The sequence below is a fragment of the Phyllobates terribilis genome, unplaced genomic scaffold (genome assembly GCF_046119375.1).
Source record: "Phyllobates terribilis strain yellow unplaced genomic scaffold, ASM4611937v1 Scaffold_3__8_contigs__length_932513732, whole genome shotgun sequence".
Taxonomy (NCBI): Eukaryota; Metazoa; Chordata; class Amphibia; order Anura; family Dendrobatidae; genus Phyllobates; species Phyllobates terribilis.
The window spans coordinates 70619518-70640596 of record NW_027362763.1 but is presented as its reverse complement, the minus strand read 5'-3'; the positions used below and the strand labels follow the sequence as shown (position 1 = coordinate 70640596).

The 21079-nt window shown below is 39.5% G+C and overlaps 1 protein-coding gene across 3 annotated transcripts in view; it reads left to right on the top strand.

Moving 5' to 3' along the window:
• Positions 1–2913: 2913 nt before the first annotated feature.
• Positions 2914–21079, top strand: part of LOC141258839 (cytochrome P450 2C14-like) — a 39191-nt gene continuing 21025 nt past the window's right edge. For 2 of the 3 annotated variants that reach the window (XM_073674005.1, XM_073674004.1), the window contains exons 1-6: positions 2914–3018; positions 5641–5837; positions 7804–7966; positions 11167–11316; positions 17714–17874; positions 20164–20340. In XM_073674005.1, the coding sequence (XP_073530106.1) occupies positions 5664–5837; positions 7804–7966; positions 11167–11316; positions 17714–17874; positions 20164–20340 (825 nt within the window). In that variant the 5' untranslated portion in view covers positions 2914–3018; positions 5641–5663. Of the gene's footprint in view, positions 3033–5640; positions 5838–7803; positions 7967–11166; positions 11317–17713; positions 17875–20163; positions 20341–21079 lie in introns of all 3 variants that reach the window. The other variant, XM_073674006.1, reaches the window with a different exon arrangement.

Genomic DNA, 21079 nt, shown 5'->3' with positions numbered 1-21079 from the left:
CACAAGGAATGCGACACTTAGTACCCCATGTCCTGGATAAATCTGTGTGTAATGGCTCTTGAAGCAATGACTCTAGCAGCAGTCCACTCCTTGTGAATCTCCCCCAAATGTTTGAATGGCCTTTTCTTAACAATCCTTTCAAGGCTGTGGTATCCCGGTTGCTTGTACACCTTTTTCTACCACACTTTTTCCTTCCACTCAACTTTCCATTAATATGCTTGGATACAGCACTATGTGAGTAGCCAGCTTCTTTAGCAATGAACTTTTGTGGCTTACCCTCCTTGTGGAGTGTGTCAATAACTGCCTTCTGGACATCTTTCAAGTCAGCAGTCTTCCCCATGATTGTGGAGTCTACTGAAACAGACTAAGGGACCTTTTTAAACGCTTAGGAAGCCTTTGCAGGTGGTTTTTGTTATTTATTCTTATTTACTGAGAAAATGACTTTTGTGTTTTCATTGACTGTAAGCCATAATCATCAACAGATCATTCTGTTTGTAATGACTCTATATAATATATGAGTTTCACTTTTCGTATTGAAGAGCTTAAATACATTATTTTTTTGATGATATTCTAATTTAGTGAGATGCACCTGTATATGAATCACAAGTGTCTGAATGAGACCAGACCTAAGGGAGCATTTACACCACACAATTAAATGACTGATCAGTGGTCATTAGTAGCCTTTTTACACGGGCAGACCACAATTAACGATGCACACTGAATGATAGATCAGTACTCACAGACTGCCATTGTTCTTGGCAACAAAATTCCTATTTAAAGAGCACCATGCACTGCCATGATTTTTGTTGTGTGTAGCATGCATAGAACAAGCTCATCACTCAGTCTTCAGGTGACCGTTAGCATCTTTAGAATGAAAGATTAAGGTAAAGCCTTAGGTGAATCCTATGAACGCCTGTTCACAATAATCTTGCATTACAAAAGCACTTTGAGATGTAAATGAATTTTCAATTCTTATAAATTGCTAATGTACGATTTTGCTTCAGTAGGTTCAAAGTAGAACAATTACACAGGTAAAAGGTGAGCCAGGATCTTCTAGATGAAAGTTGACATGATAAGACATTAATTAATAACAGCTTTGGGTAGAGGAAAGGTGAAGCAGTCATAATGTTTATAGAAAGCTAATAGTTGTTTCCAATTATCGTAGAAAATGACTACAAAGCTTAAAGGGATGGTCCGACATACAAAGTCATTTTCCTCCTAAATCCCTATCTATTTAATGCCATAATCTAAACAATTTTTTTTAATATACTTGAATTGAAAATTCCCTATCATTCCCAAACTACACAGTCTACTATAACTGTACACTATCTTTTTATTTTTTTTTTCATGATGCTTCTTTTGAGAATCAAAACTTCTACTCAAATGAAGCATCATCAGGAGCCAGAGTCTGCAGTCACTGCCACAGCCTTTGTCTCTTCCCTGAAACAAAGCATCATAGTGGGCAGACACTGTCCTCACTGAAAAAGGTGTCATCGGTGACGCTTGTTTCAGGGGCCGGGTTAGTCACTGTGCGATGTGCACAATGACAGTGCACTCTTTGTGGCCAACTCAGATCAGCGCCACTAGAGCACACTAGTAGTGTGTGTTCTAAGGCTACCCAGCATGAAAAGAGCAGTGCCACTCCTGCAAGAAACATCACTGGTTTCAGCATCTTAGACATTCTTAGAACACGCACTAACAGTGCGCTCTGATGCCAGCTTATTACTGTTGATCTGAGTCGGCAACAGAGAGTGCACTGTCGTTGTGCATATCGCACAGTGCACATCATTCAGGCATTATCCCAGGCCCTGAAACAGATATCACTGATGGTGCTTTGTTTCAGGGATGGGAAAGATGCTATGGCTTGCCCCCTGATGATGCTTCATTTGAGTTTCCCAGCATGCACTGGGATTCTCAAATGAAGCATCTGCCAAAAGGAAGTAGTAAAAATAAAAAGAAAAGCAGCTAGACAGAGTAATTAGGGAAGCAGAATCACATTTTAATTCAAGTGTAATAGAAATTAGTTTAGCTTATGGCATTAGATAGAGATTTAGGAGAAAAAATGCTTTGCATGTTGGACCATCCGTTTAATATTATTATATTCAAAGGAACACCCAAGTGACAGAATTCTATTAAGTAAAGGGTCAGGGAGGTGGAGCATAACTAATACTTCAATCATTATGTCATGCTCTATTCCCCAGAATGTGCACTAAGCATGACACGTTTTATCAGATTTATCTGTAGATTTCCTTTATAAAAAATGTATTTTCATAGCGCAATTAGTGCCATACGGTGTATCAAATGGAAAGTGCAATATATTACTGGAAAGGATGGCATGAAAAAGATTAAAGGGAAAAATAAACGTTCCATTTTAGGGTTTCTTCTCCATTTATACGATATGTAGTAGATGCAATATGTAGTGTGCAGACTCCATACATTCATCTCAGCCATCTCTTATATTCAGCAATATTCCAATGCATTTATTAAAAAAAATTAAAGAAAAAAAAAAGTTATTATAAAAAAAGTAAAAGAAATAACAATGAAAAAATTTCCATTTTTTTTCTATTTTAACGGAATAAAGGTATGAAAATACTCATTGTCATTCCATGCAGAATATAAGTATCATGTTGTGTGTTCTTTTTTTTTTTTAGTTTGAATACTGACTGGTAAGAAAAATAAACCTTCCTGCACCTCAACAGAAAGAAATAAACCAATAGAAAAAGAAAAGTTTTAGATGCCTAGAATGTAGCAATAAAAAATTAATTTGCTGAGCATATAGAATGTTGAAATCACTGTGAAATATTTCTGTTATCACTGGTAGAATTACTTTCAAGTTTCCTGGAATTTATTGTTGTATGCTAAAGTAGGTTTTCCATGTTTTCAGTATCTATATGTGTTGTAATCATATGGTTTAATTATTCTCCAAGGGTTTAAAAGCAGCGGTTTCACCATGTGAGGAGAGAAGATCGAAGACTGCATTGGGGAAAAGTAACTGCTTGATCCTCCGCGCTGCACAAAGTAAGAACAAAAGGGTTCGTTTATCAATAATGGAGAATTTACTTCCATTCTAATGTTTTTCCGCTAGTTATCTTTGGGCAAAATTTATCACAATGTTGTGTGCTTTTTGCTGTTTGGCATTAATTAGGATTAAAGAATCTGAAAAAGTGATTTTTGGTTACTCCCTGAGTGAAATTATATTATATAGAAATTTTATGATCTTTTAAAAAGTTTTAAATTATAAATGTAGATAAATTGGTGCGCGAACAAGTAAATCCTTATTTATGTTTATCAAACTGGTCCAATGTTTTTCCTTTCTTGCTTTTTTTTACAGCAAACTTGATTCCTTGATGACTACCGCACATGACTGATGCGGCCAATCATTAAGCACATTGGTGGTCCAAGAAAAGTTGGACAAGACTGCTTAACCCAATAATTGGCTCCAGTGGTCATATGCTCTTTAAGGGTCCATTTACATAAACCGACTGCCTGCACTAAATGACCACTAATTGGCAAATTTTTACCAATCGGCAGGCATTTAATAGTCTGTTTTCACGAGCAGACCATCTTAAATGTTGTGTAGTGAACAATAAGTAATAAATTGCACATTAGGCTGCAATTTTTCTCTGAATGTCCCCATGGGTTCCAGGCGACTGAAGGGTCCCACCTGGAAACCCCTAACAACATATCCATGGGGCCAGGTGACTTCATCTTTCCAACTTGGTCTCCCCAAATGTCTCCATGGGCTCTCTGAGAGTCAATAGAGCAGATCCGTATCTTTCGAGTCAGGGCTATATACCCTTAGGCTAGAATAATGTAGAATCCAAATCTGTGTCTCTTTGGATGGAGCTGCCATGCAATCCATCTACTTTTCTGAAGGATGTCTCTCATTCTCTTTGTAAAGTCTTTCTGATTCTCTTTGATTCTGCTTGCAGCACTACAGACATCCCTTTTTATATTTACTTCTGTGTAAGGTCACAGGTTGGGGGAAAGGGCAGCGCTCAGATCTCATTGAGCTAATCAAATTACATAGTTGCTATACAGTGGGTTCTTTAAATCAACATTCAGCTGGGTTTTAGTACAATATGTAATTAGTATATTAGCAAACATCATTGTTTCCAAACCAAAGATGACACAACAATCAGGGTTATACAAATAATCGTATGTCCTTCTTGACCAGCCAAGAGAAATACACATACATTTACAAGTCAACACAAAGATAATAGTGTATTTCTCTTGGATTAACAAATCTAATCATCTGGCTTATTAATATTATAGGCTGTATTGTCACAGTTGCGTACAAAAAGTAATAGATTGCACATTAGGCTGAAAAATTTTTTTGGGCAGCATGAGTACTCTTTACATGGAACAATGAGCTTCCAAGAATGATGATTTCTAAGCTCAGATATCAGGTCTATAGACCCAGTTGGGCCTCTTCTTGCAATTGCAGACACCATTCAACAGTCCAAAAATTTCCAGGACAGTCCAAAAAATCAGGCACTTTTTCCCCTATCTAAAAAAAATGTAAAGTGTTCATGATTTTTTTCGAAGCTTCTACAGAATATTTCGACTGTAATCATCATTTTACATTTCACTGTATGTCTTCATATCAGAATAATGGCCTGTAGACATGGATTGCATATAATCATAATGATTTATTATGGTTTTCAAATGTGTCCGTAAAAAATATTGCCTGTCCTTGGTTTTTTAATAAGCCATCCAGAAAAAATAAACAGTCAAGTTGGCAATTCCGACACCATCCATTAAGAATCAATGCAGTTCATTTTTAGCATTGTAATGGGATGGAAAATCTTTGATTTTTTTAAATTAAATAAGTTACTTAATTATTTTCATGAGAAATAACCCTGATGCTAAAAGCTGATTTCTGATTAACCAACCAAATAACAGTGAAAATCTGATCCAAAACACTGATAAAAATTGATCCTGGTGTCACTACCCCAGACATGTGCTGAAAATAGTATGGCCTCTTCACAGTCGCTTGTCTAGTCTTGGCTGTGTTGCCCTGCATGCTTATCTATTCATCGATACAATATTGTATTCTTGGGGGAAATTATAGTGATCTGGCCAACTTGGTGGTGCTGCTGACTGTTTTGGGTGCATTTTGATTGGACTTAAAATCGATGCTGTGCTTCAGCTGGTTCTGCTCTTTCTCCCTGTCATCTTGTTACTCAGCCCCTTTTTGTCTTCTCTCTGTCTCTTATACAAAACACTACATATACAGGAGAGTGTATTTTACACTGCACCGCCTTCTTCCTGTCTTCCATGAAATTCTTCCTTCGGTAACTTAATTTTTAAAAAAAATTTAATATAATATTAAAAATCATTTAAAATTATTTTTCACAGATTTTTAGTCCCCATAGGGGACTTGTACCTGTGAGCATTTGATTGCTCCCACTGCATACCGCAAAATGACAGTATTGCAATACATATGAAAATAGCAATCTCCTATGATACATTGGATCAATAAACAAACTTAGCCAATTTGCACACACCTTTAATATCAAATGTAGAAAATTAAAGGAATTCTTTACTTCTGTTGCAAATTTTGAGGATGTCAGGACAGTAGTCCTCCTTTAAATATGTGTACACGAGTATCACCCATGTCCTCGCTTCGTTTTCTAGATTTTAGAGAACTCATATTCACCATGGACCTGGTCACTGTTCTTCTCTCCATCATCGTCATCTTATTTTTGGCCAATGCTTTTAAGAACCATAAACAAGGAAATTACAAAAATTTCCCACCCGGACCAAAACCTTTTCCGATCATTGGAAATGCTCTTACAATGGACATGTCAAAACCTTATAAAACTTTCATGGAGGTAAGAATGAAACTGTAATATATATCTGGTGTGTACAATAATTTTTGTCCCATGGCCACATTTTAAAAATGTACTACTGGAAGGGGAACATAGAGATATTATCATCTGAGACATTCATGGCAAATTAATAGTATATGTCATAAATGTCCAACCAGTGGGAGTCTCCGAAGAATAACCTACATCTGCTTTTGGACTTTTGATCCCTTTTTATGTCCCTCCATGGTAATACCATTTTAAGCACAGTGGCTCAGTGGTTAGCATTGTTTTGCAGCGCTGGGCTGCTGGGTTCAAATCCCACTGAAGACAACATCTGAAAGGAGTTTGTATGTTCTCCCCATGTTTGTCTGGGTTTCCTCCAGGTTCTCCGGTTTCCTCCCACACTCCAAACACGTACAGATAGGAAATCTAGATTGTGAACCCCAATGGGGACAATGATGATAATGTACGTAAAGCGCTGCAGAATATAATAGCGTTATACCTGACACCATAAAGATGCAGTCCAATCTGCATTCACCATGTTATAGTGCAGGGAGAGCTGAGAATATTTAAATATAGTTTTGTGAGAAAAAATTCAATAAAACTCATGTTTTAATCATTTAAACCACTCTTTTTTGGGGGATTTTTGTCCAGTGGGCGGTCCTGTCAGTGACTGACAGTCTTCCTTGAATAAGTGTGTATACAGAGATAACAGTCACTTATAGTATAGGACCACCCACTGGACCCAAAATCCAATGAAAAAGAAAGAGCAGAGGTTTAAACGATTAAAACATATTATAGTGAATATTTTCTCAAAAAACTATATATCAATCTGCTCAGCTCCTCCTGCTCTTTAGCATGCTGCCTGCAGATTGGACTGCATTTTCATGGTGACAGGTTAACTTTAAATGACAGTCAAATTGATGTATACATTCAAGGCTAACAAAAAGTATGGAGATAGACATCAGCAACATTTCGAGTAAATTTTACTTACTGAGAGGCTACAAGGTTGATGAACAGTGAGTCTCTTTAAGCAGCGGCAGGTTTAAACTGAGATTGATGATTTGTATATACTGGCAAACATTTGTTAATACTTTTTGGTTGTTGATTTGTTGACTATTTGTTGTTGATTTGTTGATGCAAAAGTTTGCTGGTAAACACCTCAGCAGCACTTCCTTCATACAAGTCTCTGTCTCCTAAACAGTGCAGCTCAGCAAACATCCACAGTAATGATCACAGACCTTCTTCATGGTCACCACTTCTATAGGGGTATTCTCAATTTAATAAATTGCTCTAATTACTTAGACAGCTTGAAAATAAGCAAGTTTGCAATTAACTTGCTATATCTATCTGCTGTCATTGTTTTGCTGTTAGACATTTTATTTTTCACAATGTACAGCTGGTTTTCACAAAGTCACCTACCAGACCCTGGCCAGGTGTGAGCAGTAGTTGCATTAAAAGAGACAAGTTAATTCTTAATTTTCCTGCCATCTTTCTCCAGCCCATTGATTTCCATCCAGCAATTAGCTGCTCTCCTCCCTCCCTTCCCTCTCAGCTAGTAAGGCATTTATGAACCAAATATCATGCCGGCAATGGTTTAATAACTACATTTTTTTTCTGACAGATTCACATTAAATTTATATTACTTAGTCTTTGGATCTCTGTTTCTGAAAATTAAGCTATTGTATTTTAGCTAAGACATTCTTTATTTGTATAGAGTAAATTTGGTGGACCTTTCATCTGTTGACTTGCCTGATTTGGTAAACACGTGCTCTCTCCGATTTGTTGCATCTAGAACTTCATTTTTTACCACTAGCTTTAAATCTATGAATAAATTACCTACCGGATGTTACCAGTTGGGAACATGTCTCTATTCTAATATTAGGTGCTCCAGAATGGGCACTGCATGTGGGATGCAAGTTTTTATTTTTTAAATGGACATGTCAGGAGTAGTGGACAGAGCTTATCATTGCTTATCTTGTGTCCACAGCTTTCTAAGACGTACGGTCCGGTCTTCAGTGTCCAGATAGGCATGACAAAATCAGTTGTGCTATGCGGTTATGAAACTATCAAGGATGCGCTCATCAACCATGGTGATGTATTTGCTGATAGACCCCAGGCTCCTGTGACTACAAAAGTATTTAAAAATCAGGGTAAGCAGGATTTCCTTAAATGCTGTCTTGTCCTCCCTCACAAAAAAGATGAGGCATGGAGCTGTAACTATGCCAGAGGCTGATGGCTCTTAAAAACCTCTAATCACACCTTCAGTAATTCAAACAATAGCAACTATGGCAAATAAGAAGTTTAACAGAAGTAGGGAGCTCACACTATTTACCCACGGTCAAGAAGTGCTGACGGCTTCCCAAGCAGCTTCTATAGAAATTTGTTTTATTTTCCCATTCTATCCCATAAACTTACATTTTTTTCTGTTTTTACTAGTGGATTATTTACAATAGAAAATTATACTGTTCAAAACATACAGTACAGACCAAAAGTTTGGACACACCTTCTCATTTAAAGATTTTTCTGTATTTTCATGATTATGAAAATTCTACATTCACACTGAAGGCATCAAAACTATGAATTAACACATGTGGAATTATATACTTAGCAAAAAAGTTTGAAACAACTGAAAATATGTCTTATATTCTAGGTTCTTCAAAGTAGCCACCTTTGGCTTTGATGACTGTTTTGTACACTCTTGGCATTCTCTTGATGAGCTTCAAGAGGTAGTCACCGGAAATGGTCTTCCAACAATCTTGAAGGAATTCTCAGAGATGCTTAGCACTTGTTGCCCCTTTTGCCTTCACTCTGCGGTCCAGCTCACCCCAAACCATCTCGATATGGTTCAGGTCTGGTGACTGTGGAGGCCAGGTCATCTGGCGTAGCACCCCAGCACTCTCCTTCTTGGTCAAATAGCCCTTACACAGCCTGGAGGTGTGTTTGAGGTCATTGTCCTGTTGAAAAATAAATGATGGTCCAACTAAACGCAAACCGGATGGAATAGCATGCCGCTGCAAGATACTGTGGTAGCCATGCTGGTTCAGTATGCCTTCAATTTTGAATAAATCCCCAACAGAATCACCAGCAAAGCACCCCCACACCATCACACCTCCTCCTCCATGCTTCATGGTGGGAACCAGGCATGTAGAGTCCATCCGTTCACCTTTTCTGCGTCTCACAAAGGCACGGTGGTTGGAACAAAAGATCTAAAATTTGGACTCATCAGACCAAAGCACAGATTTCCACTGGTCTAATGTCTATTCCTTGTGTTCTTTAGCCCAAAAAATTCTCTTCTGCTTGTTGCCTGTCCTTAGCAGTGGTTTCCTAGCAGCTATTCTTATCATGAAGGCCTGCTGCACAAAGTCTCCTCTTAACAGTTGTTGTAGAGATGTGTCTGCTGCTAGAACTCTGTGTGGCATTGACCCGGTCTCTAATCGGAGCTGCTGTTAACCTGCGATTTCTGAGGCTGGTGACTCGGATAAACTTATCCTCAGAAGCAGAGGTGACTCTTGGTCTTCCTTTCCTGGGGCGGTCCTCATGTGAGCTAGTTTCTTTGTAGCGCTTGATGGTTTTTGCAACTGCACTTAGGGACACTTTCAAAGTTTCCCAATTTTTCAGACTGACTGACCTTCATTTCTTAAAGTAATGATGGCCACTCGTTTTTCTGTACTTAGCTGCTTTTTCTTGCCATAATACAAATTCTAACAGTCTATTCAGTAGGACTATTAGCTGTGTATCCACCAGACTTCTGCACAATACAACTGATGGTCCCAACCCCATTTATAAGGCAAGAAATCCCACTTATTAAACCTGACAGGGCACACCTGTGAAGTGAAAACCATTTCCGGTGACTACCTCTGGAAGCTCATCAAGAGAATGCCAAGAATGTGCAAAGCAGTCATCAAAGCAAAAGGTGGCTACTTTGAAGAACCTAGAATATAAGACATATTTTCAGTCGTTTCACACTTTTTTCTTAAGTATATAATTCCACATGTGTTAATTCATAGTTTTGATGCCTTCAGTGTGAATGTACAATTTTCATAGTCATGAAAATACAGAAAAATCTTTAAATGAGAAGGTGTGTCCAAACTTTTGGTCTGTACTGTATATCCTTTAAGATAAATAGCACTGGCAAAAATGGTAGAGGGGTAATTGTAGGGGGCACCTCATACTTTACCTCAGCTGCCCCCCTACGAACTATGTAAACAGAATAAAGCCACAGTAACCGCATCCATAGCATACACAATGGCGGTGGTCATGTGCAATATTCATGTTACCACTTTTGATGTCTCTTGCTGCATCCTCTACTGCACAAACTCTAAACAGTAACTAAATGTATTCAGCATCTATGCAGAAAAAGATGAAGCTGGGGAAAGCAGAGAAAATGGTCACATCAGTAAACCGCCACTGGGCTCTCTACTCTTTATTCAGACGACAGATGGGCACCTAGGGGCCAGATATTGAGCAGCTAAGGTTAAGTGCGAGAAGTAGTAAAAAGTTAAATGACTTTTAGAAAAAAATTGTATAAATTTGCCACAGGGTATTCCCATCTCATACACTTATGGAACATCCACAGGATCTCACTAATGAACCTGCATCTGTCTTGAAATCAGGGTACTAAGGTATGCTGCTGTCAATGGAGAGGTGTCCAGATTTTCCATGAAGTTGTATATGATTTTATCTTTGCACTGAAAACAGTGTGCAAAGGGGCTCTATACTCGAAACTGATGTGGATTCCGTTAGTGATGCACAAATACATTTATGGCATATCATGTGATATGGAGCCATGAAAGGCACTCATAACACTGCATGGGGCCATGCAATATCCTTGTATATTGCCAATTGCCATTTAATTTTTGCCATGCACCATTAAATGGTGTCTCTTGATGAGACTTCTGTAATATTTTCATCATCCATATCCATCATTTGATGACAGAAGGTATGCCTATTGGGATTGATTTTATTAACAGTAGAGAAAAAAGCTCTTGAGATAAAGGAGCTTCAGAAAAAAAAAAAAAAAAAAAGAACCCCTAAAGGGGGTCCTCTTTACAAAATGAAAAAACAAAGTCCTGTCATGATTGTCCCTAAAGATCTCCGATCCGGCATTGTGTATAAATATATTTAATGAGAGGCCTGCTCTTAGAGACCTCACTGTTGCTGCAAAAAAGTGACTAGACCAAGCTCGATGCTGAATAGACAGAAAGCCCATTCTACAGTCATTGACATCTCAGAAAGGTTCCTTGTGGTCTTCTCATCAACGGTTTCCTGTTTTTAGCAAAAAGCTTGGCCATACAGGATACCTTTGTCCCTAATATTACATATGGAAATAACATGAATTAATTGCATTCAGGTGTTGTCTTCTCGAATGGAGAAAACTGGAAAGTAATGAGAAGATTTACTCTCTCCACACTACGAGATTATGGAATGGGGAAAAGAACGATAGAAGACAAGATCATCGAGGAGGCCGAGTGCTTAGTGCAGAAGCTGAAATCATATGAAGGTGAGAGGATAAATTTCTATAAATGTGTAATGATGGAGGACTGATGATAATAATATATGGCAGCAAGAAGAGAGGTAACTGGGAGCTCCTGGGCCTCAGTGTATAATCTTACAGAGCCCCACACAAAGGGACCTTATGGCCACCTTTAAGCATTAAAGTTTAAGATTGCCAGCAACCTCTGTACTTTGTGACAGAAACAAACAACTGGTAGAACTCACTCAACTGTAATAAAGCAGGAGCCTGTAAATGTGTCAGTAGGATTAGCTACTACTAGATGAGGATGCAGAGCCATTTAAAGTCACAATATTTTTCCTGGAACTTTGAAATTTGCTACTTGAAAGTTCCAGCTCTATAAGTGCAAAGAGTGAAAAAGAATAATATTAGTCATTTACATACTTGATCATTTTTTTTTCCTTTCTGACATCTACTGTACATGTTTATAGGGTTCTAAGAGATACTTTCTAAAAATGATGTAACAGACACTCTTCAACAATCGCCAAGATTGTATGCAACTCTAGCCCTGGCTACTTGACCTCTTGGATGACATAGTTAAATAGAGAGAAGATGCTCACTCTCACCCCATTGATATACCATTAGCTTGCGTATGGGTTGTCATGGTGGTCAAGACTCTAATGAGAGCCATCTTAGCCCATCTATGACAAATTTTAGTTTTATGCTAAGAGACATAATAAACTGCAGTAAAAAAAAACACTACAGTGTATTATAACAGACATGAGGTGATCACATGGTCAGAAAAAAAATATGTAGTACAAAACAAAAGTTTGGACGCAGCTGTTTATCCAATGGTTTCCTTATTCTTATTGGAATGTGCACATTGTAGATTCAGGCAGAAGGCAGAAAAACCACGAGAGAACACTTATGGAAGCAAGGAGTAAAGAAACAGATGTGAAGCAAACCAGAATATGTTTTAAACCTTAAGTTTCTCAAAGTACCCCCTTTTAGTTTGATGACATCTTTATACTCCCTTGGCATTCTCTCAAGAAGCTTCATCAGGTCATCACTTGGAATGGTTTCTAATGAAACAGTAAGCTCGTCAAGAGTTTATTTGTGGAATCACCAGTGTTCAAAAAGTGTTTGCGAAAATCAGACTAGTTTTTAGAGGCAGTTCCATATATTACTGAGCTCTAATACACAACTGTTCTAAACTAGAATATAGCAAAGACAGGATAGTTTATCCAGCTCATAACAACCGGACCATGATTCAGTGAACGGCCGGAGTCGGCGAAAAAACAGGAGCACGTTCCAACTGCAATAATAGGAAAATCCAAGCAAGAAAAAACAAGCTCCATAGCATTATTAGGATAAAATTCATAAAAGTTTATTAACTCATTGATTAACAACGAGCAACATCGGAACAGATGAACCTTTAGTAAACATACACATTTCAAACTCATTCATTCTTACTCAGGGTTTCAAGGAAATTATATCATATGCTCTATATGCTTAAATATACCCCTTCCCACATAGGATTTCATCAAATTAGAAATACATGTATATACAGTGGTGGCCAAAAGTATTGGCACCCCTGCAATTCTGTCAGATAATACTCAGTTTCTTCCTGAAAATGATTGCAATCACAAATTCTTTGGTATTATTATCTTCATTTAATTTGCCTTCAATGAAAAAACACAAAAAGAATTGTCCTAAAGCCAAATTGGATATAATTCCACACCAAACCTAAAAAAAGGGATGGACAAAAGTATTGGCACTGTTTGAAAAATCATGTGATGCTTCTCTAATTCATGTAATTAACAGCACCTGTAACTTACCTGTGGCACCTAACAGGTGTTGGCAATAACTAAATCACACTTGCAGCCAGTTAACATGGATTAAAGTTGACTCAACCTCTATCCTGTGTCCTTGTGTGTACCACATTGAGCATGGAGAAAAGAAAGAAGACCAAAGAACTGTCTGAGGACTTGAGAAACCAAATTGTGAGGAAGCATGAGCAATCTCAAGGCCTGAATGTTCCTGTGTCTTCCGTGCGCAGCGTCATCAAGAAGTTTAAAGCCCATGGCACTGTGGCTAACCTCCCTAGATGTGGACGGAAAAGAAAAATTGACGAGAGATTTCAACGCAAGATTGTGTGGATGGTGGATAAAGAACCTCGACTAACATCCAAACAAGTTCAAGCTGCCCTGCAGTCCGAGGGTGCAACAGTGTCAACCCGTACTATCCGTCGGCGTCTGAATGAAAAGGGACTGTATGGTAGGATACCCAGGAAGACCCCACTTCTTACCCCGAGACATAAAAAAGCCAGGCTGGAGTTTGCCAAAACTTACCTGAGAAAGCCTACAACGTTTTGGAAGAATGTTCTCTGGTCAGATGAGACAAAAGTAGAGTTTTTTGGGAAAAATCATCAACATACAGTGTACAGGAAAAAAAAAGAGTCATTAAAAGAAAAGAACACGGTCCCTACAGTCAAACATGGAGGTGGTTCCCTGATGTTGTGGGGTTGCTTTGTTGCCTCTGGCACTGGACTGCTTGACCGTGTGCATGGCATTATGAAGTCTGAAGACTACCAACAAATTGTTTTGCATAATGTAGGGCCCAGTGTGAGAAAGCTTGGTCTCCCTCAGAGGTAATGGGTCTTCCAGCAGGACAATGACCCAAAACACACTTCCAAAAGCACTATAAAATTGTTTAAGAGAAAGCACTGGAGACTTCTAAGGTGGCCAGCAATGAGTCCAGACCTGAATCCCATAGAACACCTGTGGAGAGATCTCAAAATGGCTGTTTGGAGAAGGCACCATTCAAATATCAGGGACCTGGAGCAGTTTGCCAAAGAAGAATGGTCTACAATTCCAGCAGAGCATTGTAAGAAACTCATTGATGGTTACCGGAAGCGGTTGTTCGCAGTTATTTTGGCTAAAGGTTGTGCAACCAAGTATTAGGCTGAGGGTGCCAATACTTTTGTCTGGCCCATTTTTGGAGTTTTGTGTGAAATGATCAATGATTTGATTTTTGCTTCATTCTCTTTTGTGTTTTTTCCTTGCAAGAAAATTAAATGAAGATAATAAGACCAAAGAATTTGTGATTGCAATCATTTTCAGGAAGAAACTGAGTATTATCTGGCAGAATTGCAGGGGTGCCAATACTTTTGGCCACCACTGTATGATACTTTTAAAATATGTGTAGAATCACAAGTGTACAACAAAACAATTTAAAAACTGGAGAGAAATAAGTTATATACATAAATGTACAAAAGATGAAGACTGATTACATATTCATCAGATGGGAAATGAAATGATAGCACTATTCATATTCCACGGGGAATTGATTGAGAAAACAATAATCAACACACAAAAAATTAATCATTATTTGACAGATAATTCACAAAATGTCAATTTAATTCCAATACTCACATAGCATAGATTAATATTGTATGATTTTGTAATGAAAAGGCATTGTGGATATCCCTCTTATATAAGAAAGATATCATGAACTAGTGTATAATTCTAAAGTGTAGATAATGCCATGCGAATTAATCTGAAATAAGAAAAATAATAAATATAACAACTGAATGGATTATTAGAATTCACATGAATTCTCCATAATTATATATGGTTACATTTTTTTATTCATTTAATAGTTCTTGAAACAGTATAATCCTTTCAATCACTCGTTAATGTCATCTTAAAAAGTTTTCTGACAAAATATAAAATATGGAATTATCACATAACTAATTTTGCACAGACAAAAATAATGGCAATTGGTATCCAGAAATCTTGTAATAATAAAATTTAGCTTTATTTTAATAATAGGGATTAACTACATTCATTGTTACACTATTTACAGATAAGAGTCTCCTTGTACGTTTTTTTAATGAACTCATGGTGCATCCAACATGTTGCAACCTACAATTTGTGCAAGTGATAAGATATATCACAAAAGTAGCCTTACAGTTTATGTAAGACTTGATTTCATAACTAATCTGATTTTTTAAACATGACTAAAAACAGTTGAATACTAAACACGTAAGTTTACCGAGGGTTAATCTGTCTCAATGTTGCTCATTTTCCTTCAATGTGTGTTAATAAACTTTTTTGACTTTTATCCTAATCTTGCATTGAAGTTGGGTTTTTTGGACTTTCCTAATTTGGCAAGGACACTCAACTATGTAGAGAGAAACAACAGTCAATCATTAATTTAAGACATGATGGGCGGTCAATCCAGAAAATTGCTAGAACCTTGAAAGAATCCTTGCATGCTATTAGGAAAACCCTTAATTGCTATGATGAATCTGGCCCTTATGAAGACCGCCCAAGAAAAGCAATACCAAGAATTGCCTCTGCTGCAGAGGATAAGTTCATCATAGTTACCAGCCTCAAAAATCACATATTGAGAGTACCACAATTACAACCCTTATAAATGATGCATAAATGACTCGCCCAGGAGGGATATATGGGGGAAGCTTGGTAACTGGGCCTTGACCTTCTGTTGGATGTCACGGCAGTCGGCTCCCGGGCCCGTCCTCTGGGTCACTCTTTAAAAGGGGTTTTTAGTGTTTTTGTTAACAGTTTGTTTTGTGACGCCACCTGTGGTTTCTGGTAATAGTTACCAGCGCTGCTGCTGACCTCCGGGGGTGATGGGATGGCAGCTGGGATGTTTCTGCTCCCCACAGGCGGAGCGGGCCCCCCGGGGCAGTGTTGATGGATGGGAATGCAGGGCATTGTAACGTAGGAGGGATGATGGCGCAGCGGCAATAACCGACAGAGACTTTGGGGTGCAGTCGTCCGTTTTTACTCACAGTTCTTTTTAGATTCCTCAGGTACACCATACAGGTTGCCGCTTCCCGCTGCGTTCACCAAGCCGGGGTTCAGAAGTCCCTCTGGCAATTCGAGGGTACTTATCGGGACCCCCTTTCTATATGTTCCTTTCCTCAGCCGACTTTCCGCGCTGGGTCTCTCCCTCCTTCCCTGCGCCTCACCAACTGAGCCCCAAGTTGGCGTCCTCAGATCCTTCAGGGACACCTGGAGTTCCCTGGTCCTACGCGGCTACCTTTCTTGGCTGCTAGAATGCGAGTATGGCAACTGCACCATAAAAGTCAGAAGCCTCTGGTTTCCTAGCCGAGACTTGAAGTGACACGACTAGCCCAGGGACCGGTTCCCTTCTTGCTGCCTGGTCCCTCTGACACTTGACAGATTAGAGTGTACGGGTGGCTTCTTGCTCCTTCCGTACCCCTGGGACCCCTTCAGTTAAAGGAGCCTTCCTCCTCTGCTCCCCTCCTCTTCTCTCCTCTGCTCCTCTGCTGGGCCTCATTTACTAGGCCCAGCCTGGGGCTGAGCTCCTGAAGAGCACCTGCTCCTCTCCTTTTTGCTTACTTTCTCTTTCTCACTCCACAGACTAACTCTCCTAACTAAGATGGCTGCTCTTTTTTTATACTCCTAACAAAATGCTCCACTAAACTGCTTCCTCCATCCACACCCACTACTTGGTTCCCCCTCACTCTGGTTCCCCCCACTCCAGCCAGGGACAGGGCTCAGCAGAACACAGCGCATCTTGCCCTTCCAGCCGGCCTGGAGCAATATAGTGTTGGATGCAGGTGTTGGGGTCCCGGGCAGTACTCCTTTCCTTACCAAAGAGTGAGGCACCACCAGTTGTAGTACCCCTGTGGCGACTGAACCCTCAGGGGCACCACATAGACATAGAGTAGCAGACTCATCTCAACATCAACTGCCTAGATGAAACAGCAAGAAGCAGGTTTTTATGGTTGAATAGCCGATAATAACTACTGAGGGCAGCAAAGAAGATGAAGACACTTATTTGGACCAAGCAACACAAGTACTAGATATTAGATCAGTGGAAATCTGTACAGTGGTCTGATGAGTCAAAATGTAAGATTTTTGGTACCAATAGCAATGTCTTTGTGAGAAACAGAAAAGGTGAGCAAATAGTTTCTGCATGTGTTACCCACTGTAAATCATGGAATCAGAGATGCAATGGTGTGACGATGCTTTGTTGGTGACACTGTTGGTGATTTATTCCAAATTCCAAAATCATTAATTCCGAAATCACCAGACCTCAATAAAATTGAGATGATTTGGGGTGAGTTAGATGCAGAGTGAAGGTAAAGTAGCCAACCAGTGCTCAGCAGCACCCATGGAAACTCTGGCAAGACTATTGGAAAGCCATTTCAGGTGACACCTAATGAAGCTGCTAGAGATTATACCAAGGGGGTGTAAAGCTATCATCAGAGAAAAGGATAATTTGAGAAATTTACAGTTTAATAGATATTCAGGTTTTTTTTAAACATTTTTTTTACTACTTGATTCCATATGTATTCCTTCACGCAGAGCACAATAGACTCTGTATAGATGGATAGAAATATTGATTGTTTGTTTAAAATATATATACATTTTTTTATTTTTTTCAGGAAAACCCTTTGATAACTTGACCAGTATTAATTCAGCAGTAGCTAATATAATCGTGGCCATACTGCTCAGTCATAGATTTGAATATGAAGATCCCACCATTTTGAAACTTATGGCTGTTGTTAATGAAAATTTAAGACTCCTGGGAAGCCCATGGATCCGGGTGAGTAAAAAAATATATTTTTAGTAGTAGTTTTAATTAAAATAATTGTCCTTGAAAAAAATATGAACAATGGGGATTAAATTAAATTATCACTTTTGTAACAGTCATAGACTGTCCAAAAATTATCCGTTTTTTGTGATAACACAAATGGTTCTGTAAATTCCTGTGGGTGCAGGAGAATATCTGAAGTTTTCTGTGAAGGGGCCTACTGGGGAAATTATCACGATTAAAAGCATAAAAAGTAGACTTTTTTACCACAAAATTCTAAAGATGAAAAGTATGTAATGATGAAAGCAATGGCTTTTTTTTTTAAACCGTAGGGTCATCGTGACTAAATAAATTTTTTGCACAGGAATAAAATACCTTAAAAATTACATTTTGTTTCCCACAAAAGCCTGAAGAAATTACCAAGGAGGTATTAACAATGTTTATTAAAGAATATGAGCTCCTTAGAATTTGATGTGTAAGGAATGGAAAGCAACAGAAAGTTTTAACAGATCCAGGGCAGCGGGATAAGTTTGGAAGGTGATATTCTTCCTCCATGCCTTTTTTGCATTTTTGTTAGCATTTTTTCCAATATAATTAAGAAGGGGATGACATTACTGATGCAAAAATTGTTCCTACTATCTTATTTTTTAGCCTCTTTGAAGGGCTTCAATAAGCAAAATGAGTCGCTCATCAAATAGCAAAGGGCATCTTGAGGAATGACAAGCTCCAGTTTCTTTTCTGCATGATATTGTTAGTCACCAGCCCCTTCAAAGAGGTTTAGGGAATTTGTAAAAAATGTACACAAAATTTGTGCACTCAATTTATTCAGTTATCTCTAGCGTCCACCTCTCCATTCCTGACAGAGACCACCAGGTCGCTTTTCTTGAGATAAATGTGGGTACCAACTGATAGGACAACGTCTTTAAAGAGGACAGGACAGGATTTAAATGCTGACATTTCACTATTACATTTTTAGAAAAAAAATACTGTAAGGAAACCGAGAGCACCTGACCATATGGTGATACTGTGGCACCCCAGGTGTCCGGTTGCCACAGTGGCATTGCCTCCCTCACAGGGGGTGATGACATGCCTGGAAGCAAGGAGGGGTCCCCTAATCAGGTATGCCAGCATCCAACACTTTCCTGGCTCCAGACCAGAAAGGGGAGCTCCTCCCCTTTAAGCTGGAATCTGGAGGCGGGGTTAGTAAGAGCTAGTTGAGAAGAGTTGGAGACAGGAGAGCGACAAGGAAGGACCTGGGGAAGGGAGCTGTGGACAAGCTCACCCCAGAGAGAAGCGCAAAGCAACTGGACACCGGAGTCCGAGGTTGTGGGGCACTGAAGGCCCAGCAGCTAAATCCGGAGGGCAGGAGACTGCAGGTCTCCTGGCCCAACCAGACACCCGGCGGCTCAGCAGCATCATAGGGCCCAGCGCCGCCACGAGGGACAGACACTTGAGGAAGGCCCGAGCAGCCTGCCATACGGGTGAGGAAGAGACGTTTTACTCAGGGACGAGGGCCGCAGCATAGCTTCAAGCAGCAGGGCCAACTCTACCTGGCGACGTGGATCCCCAACTTGCTTCCAGGCTGCCTGGACCTCCATTACCAGCTAGTACCCGTGCCCCGGTCTGCTCTAACAAACTGCAAGTAAAGATAGAGGAAACTGCCATTAACCTGTTGACTGTTCATTATCTGAGCCATCACCTGCATTACACCGCACCAACAACATCTACCTCCACAATTCTTCATATACTGCCCTGGAGCTTAGCTCTGCCTGTGGAAAGCTGAATCAACTCTGCTGCGTCACCATTAGCTCCAGTGGATCTGCACCGTAGTGGCTGCCCCATATAGCCGCATACCACAGGTGGAGTCACGAACATTATCTCTAAAAACTTTATTCCCATTTTACTTTTCCTTTAATTGACCGCCCTGGGCCACGGACCGGGTCACCGCCACCATGACATCCCCAGCACCGACCTGTCCGGCTACCAAATACCCCACAGTCCCAGGGGGCGCGTCAATACCGTTATAAAACGATATAATAGAGCCAGGTAATGTGCTCACCAGAGTGGGTTGTGTAGGGACAAATCCTATGAAACCTAAATAATGGTTGATGCTGCCCTGTGGCTGGGGGATGAAATTCACCAGGATGATTGAAGGTAAAGACAATTCATGGTTTTGGGCTGCGCTAACTGAATTGAAGAGGACGTGTTTCCACACCAGACTGGCATCTTTCTCAAGTGTAATAAATGATCTGTACTATTACACTTTTGCTAGTGCTAATTATTACTTTTATATTTGTTTAGATGTATGACAGTTTCCCCACATTGATGGATTTGCTTCCTGGACCTCACAGGACAATTTTTGGGAATGTTAGAGAATTTCATAAATTTATAAGAGCAAAATTTACAAAACAGAAGAAAGAACTGGATGTAAATGACCAGAGGAACCTCGTAGATGCCTTCCTGGCCAAGCAACAAGAGGTACAATACACATGATAATAATCATTAGTAATTGAGCATAAAAATTTATATATGCAAATGGAACGTGCAATTCAGAAAATCAGATAATATGGTACTTGCTCCTATAGTACACATTAAAAGGGGTTAATTTCTGTACATTGGATTAAATTGAATTTGCCGTTGGGATTCATAAAAGTTTGGATTTTACAGGCTTTTTGTTTCCCTGCAGATTTCTGACTGCAGAATTGGGTAACTATGAATTTATCAGTGAGCTCATTCTGATGGACAATTTGTAACTCTTTTATCTGTCTTTTTCTGAGATCCCCTCAGCTGCTTTATGACAAAGTTCAGCTCAACTTTCATATTGTCATAAATTAGCAGAAAAAGGAGCTGAGAAACAGACAGATAAAAGAGTTTCACACCATCAGAATGAGCTCACTTACAAACTGTCAATTAAAGTGGTTGCAACCCTTCAATTAAAGGGGTTGGCTGATTCTAAATGAAAATCCTGCAGTCATTCTGTGTGACTGCCAACTTTTGAATCCACCCAGCGCACAAACTGTGCACTACGAAGGATTTGCCGGTTTCTGAGCCAGGAACGGCAGTGATGTGTGAGATATGTGTATGGAGCAAGGCCGTGCCCACTAGGCGGCCACACCATTGCTCTATGCACTTGTATGGAGGGAGGTCAGTACCCACTAGATGGCTTCTGCCCGGGAGCATGCATATAGCATAAATCACTACCGTTCTCAGCTCAGAA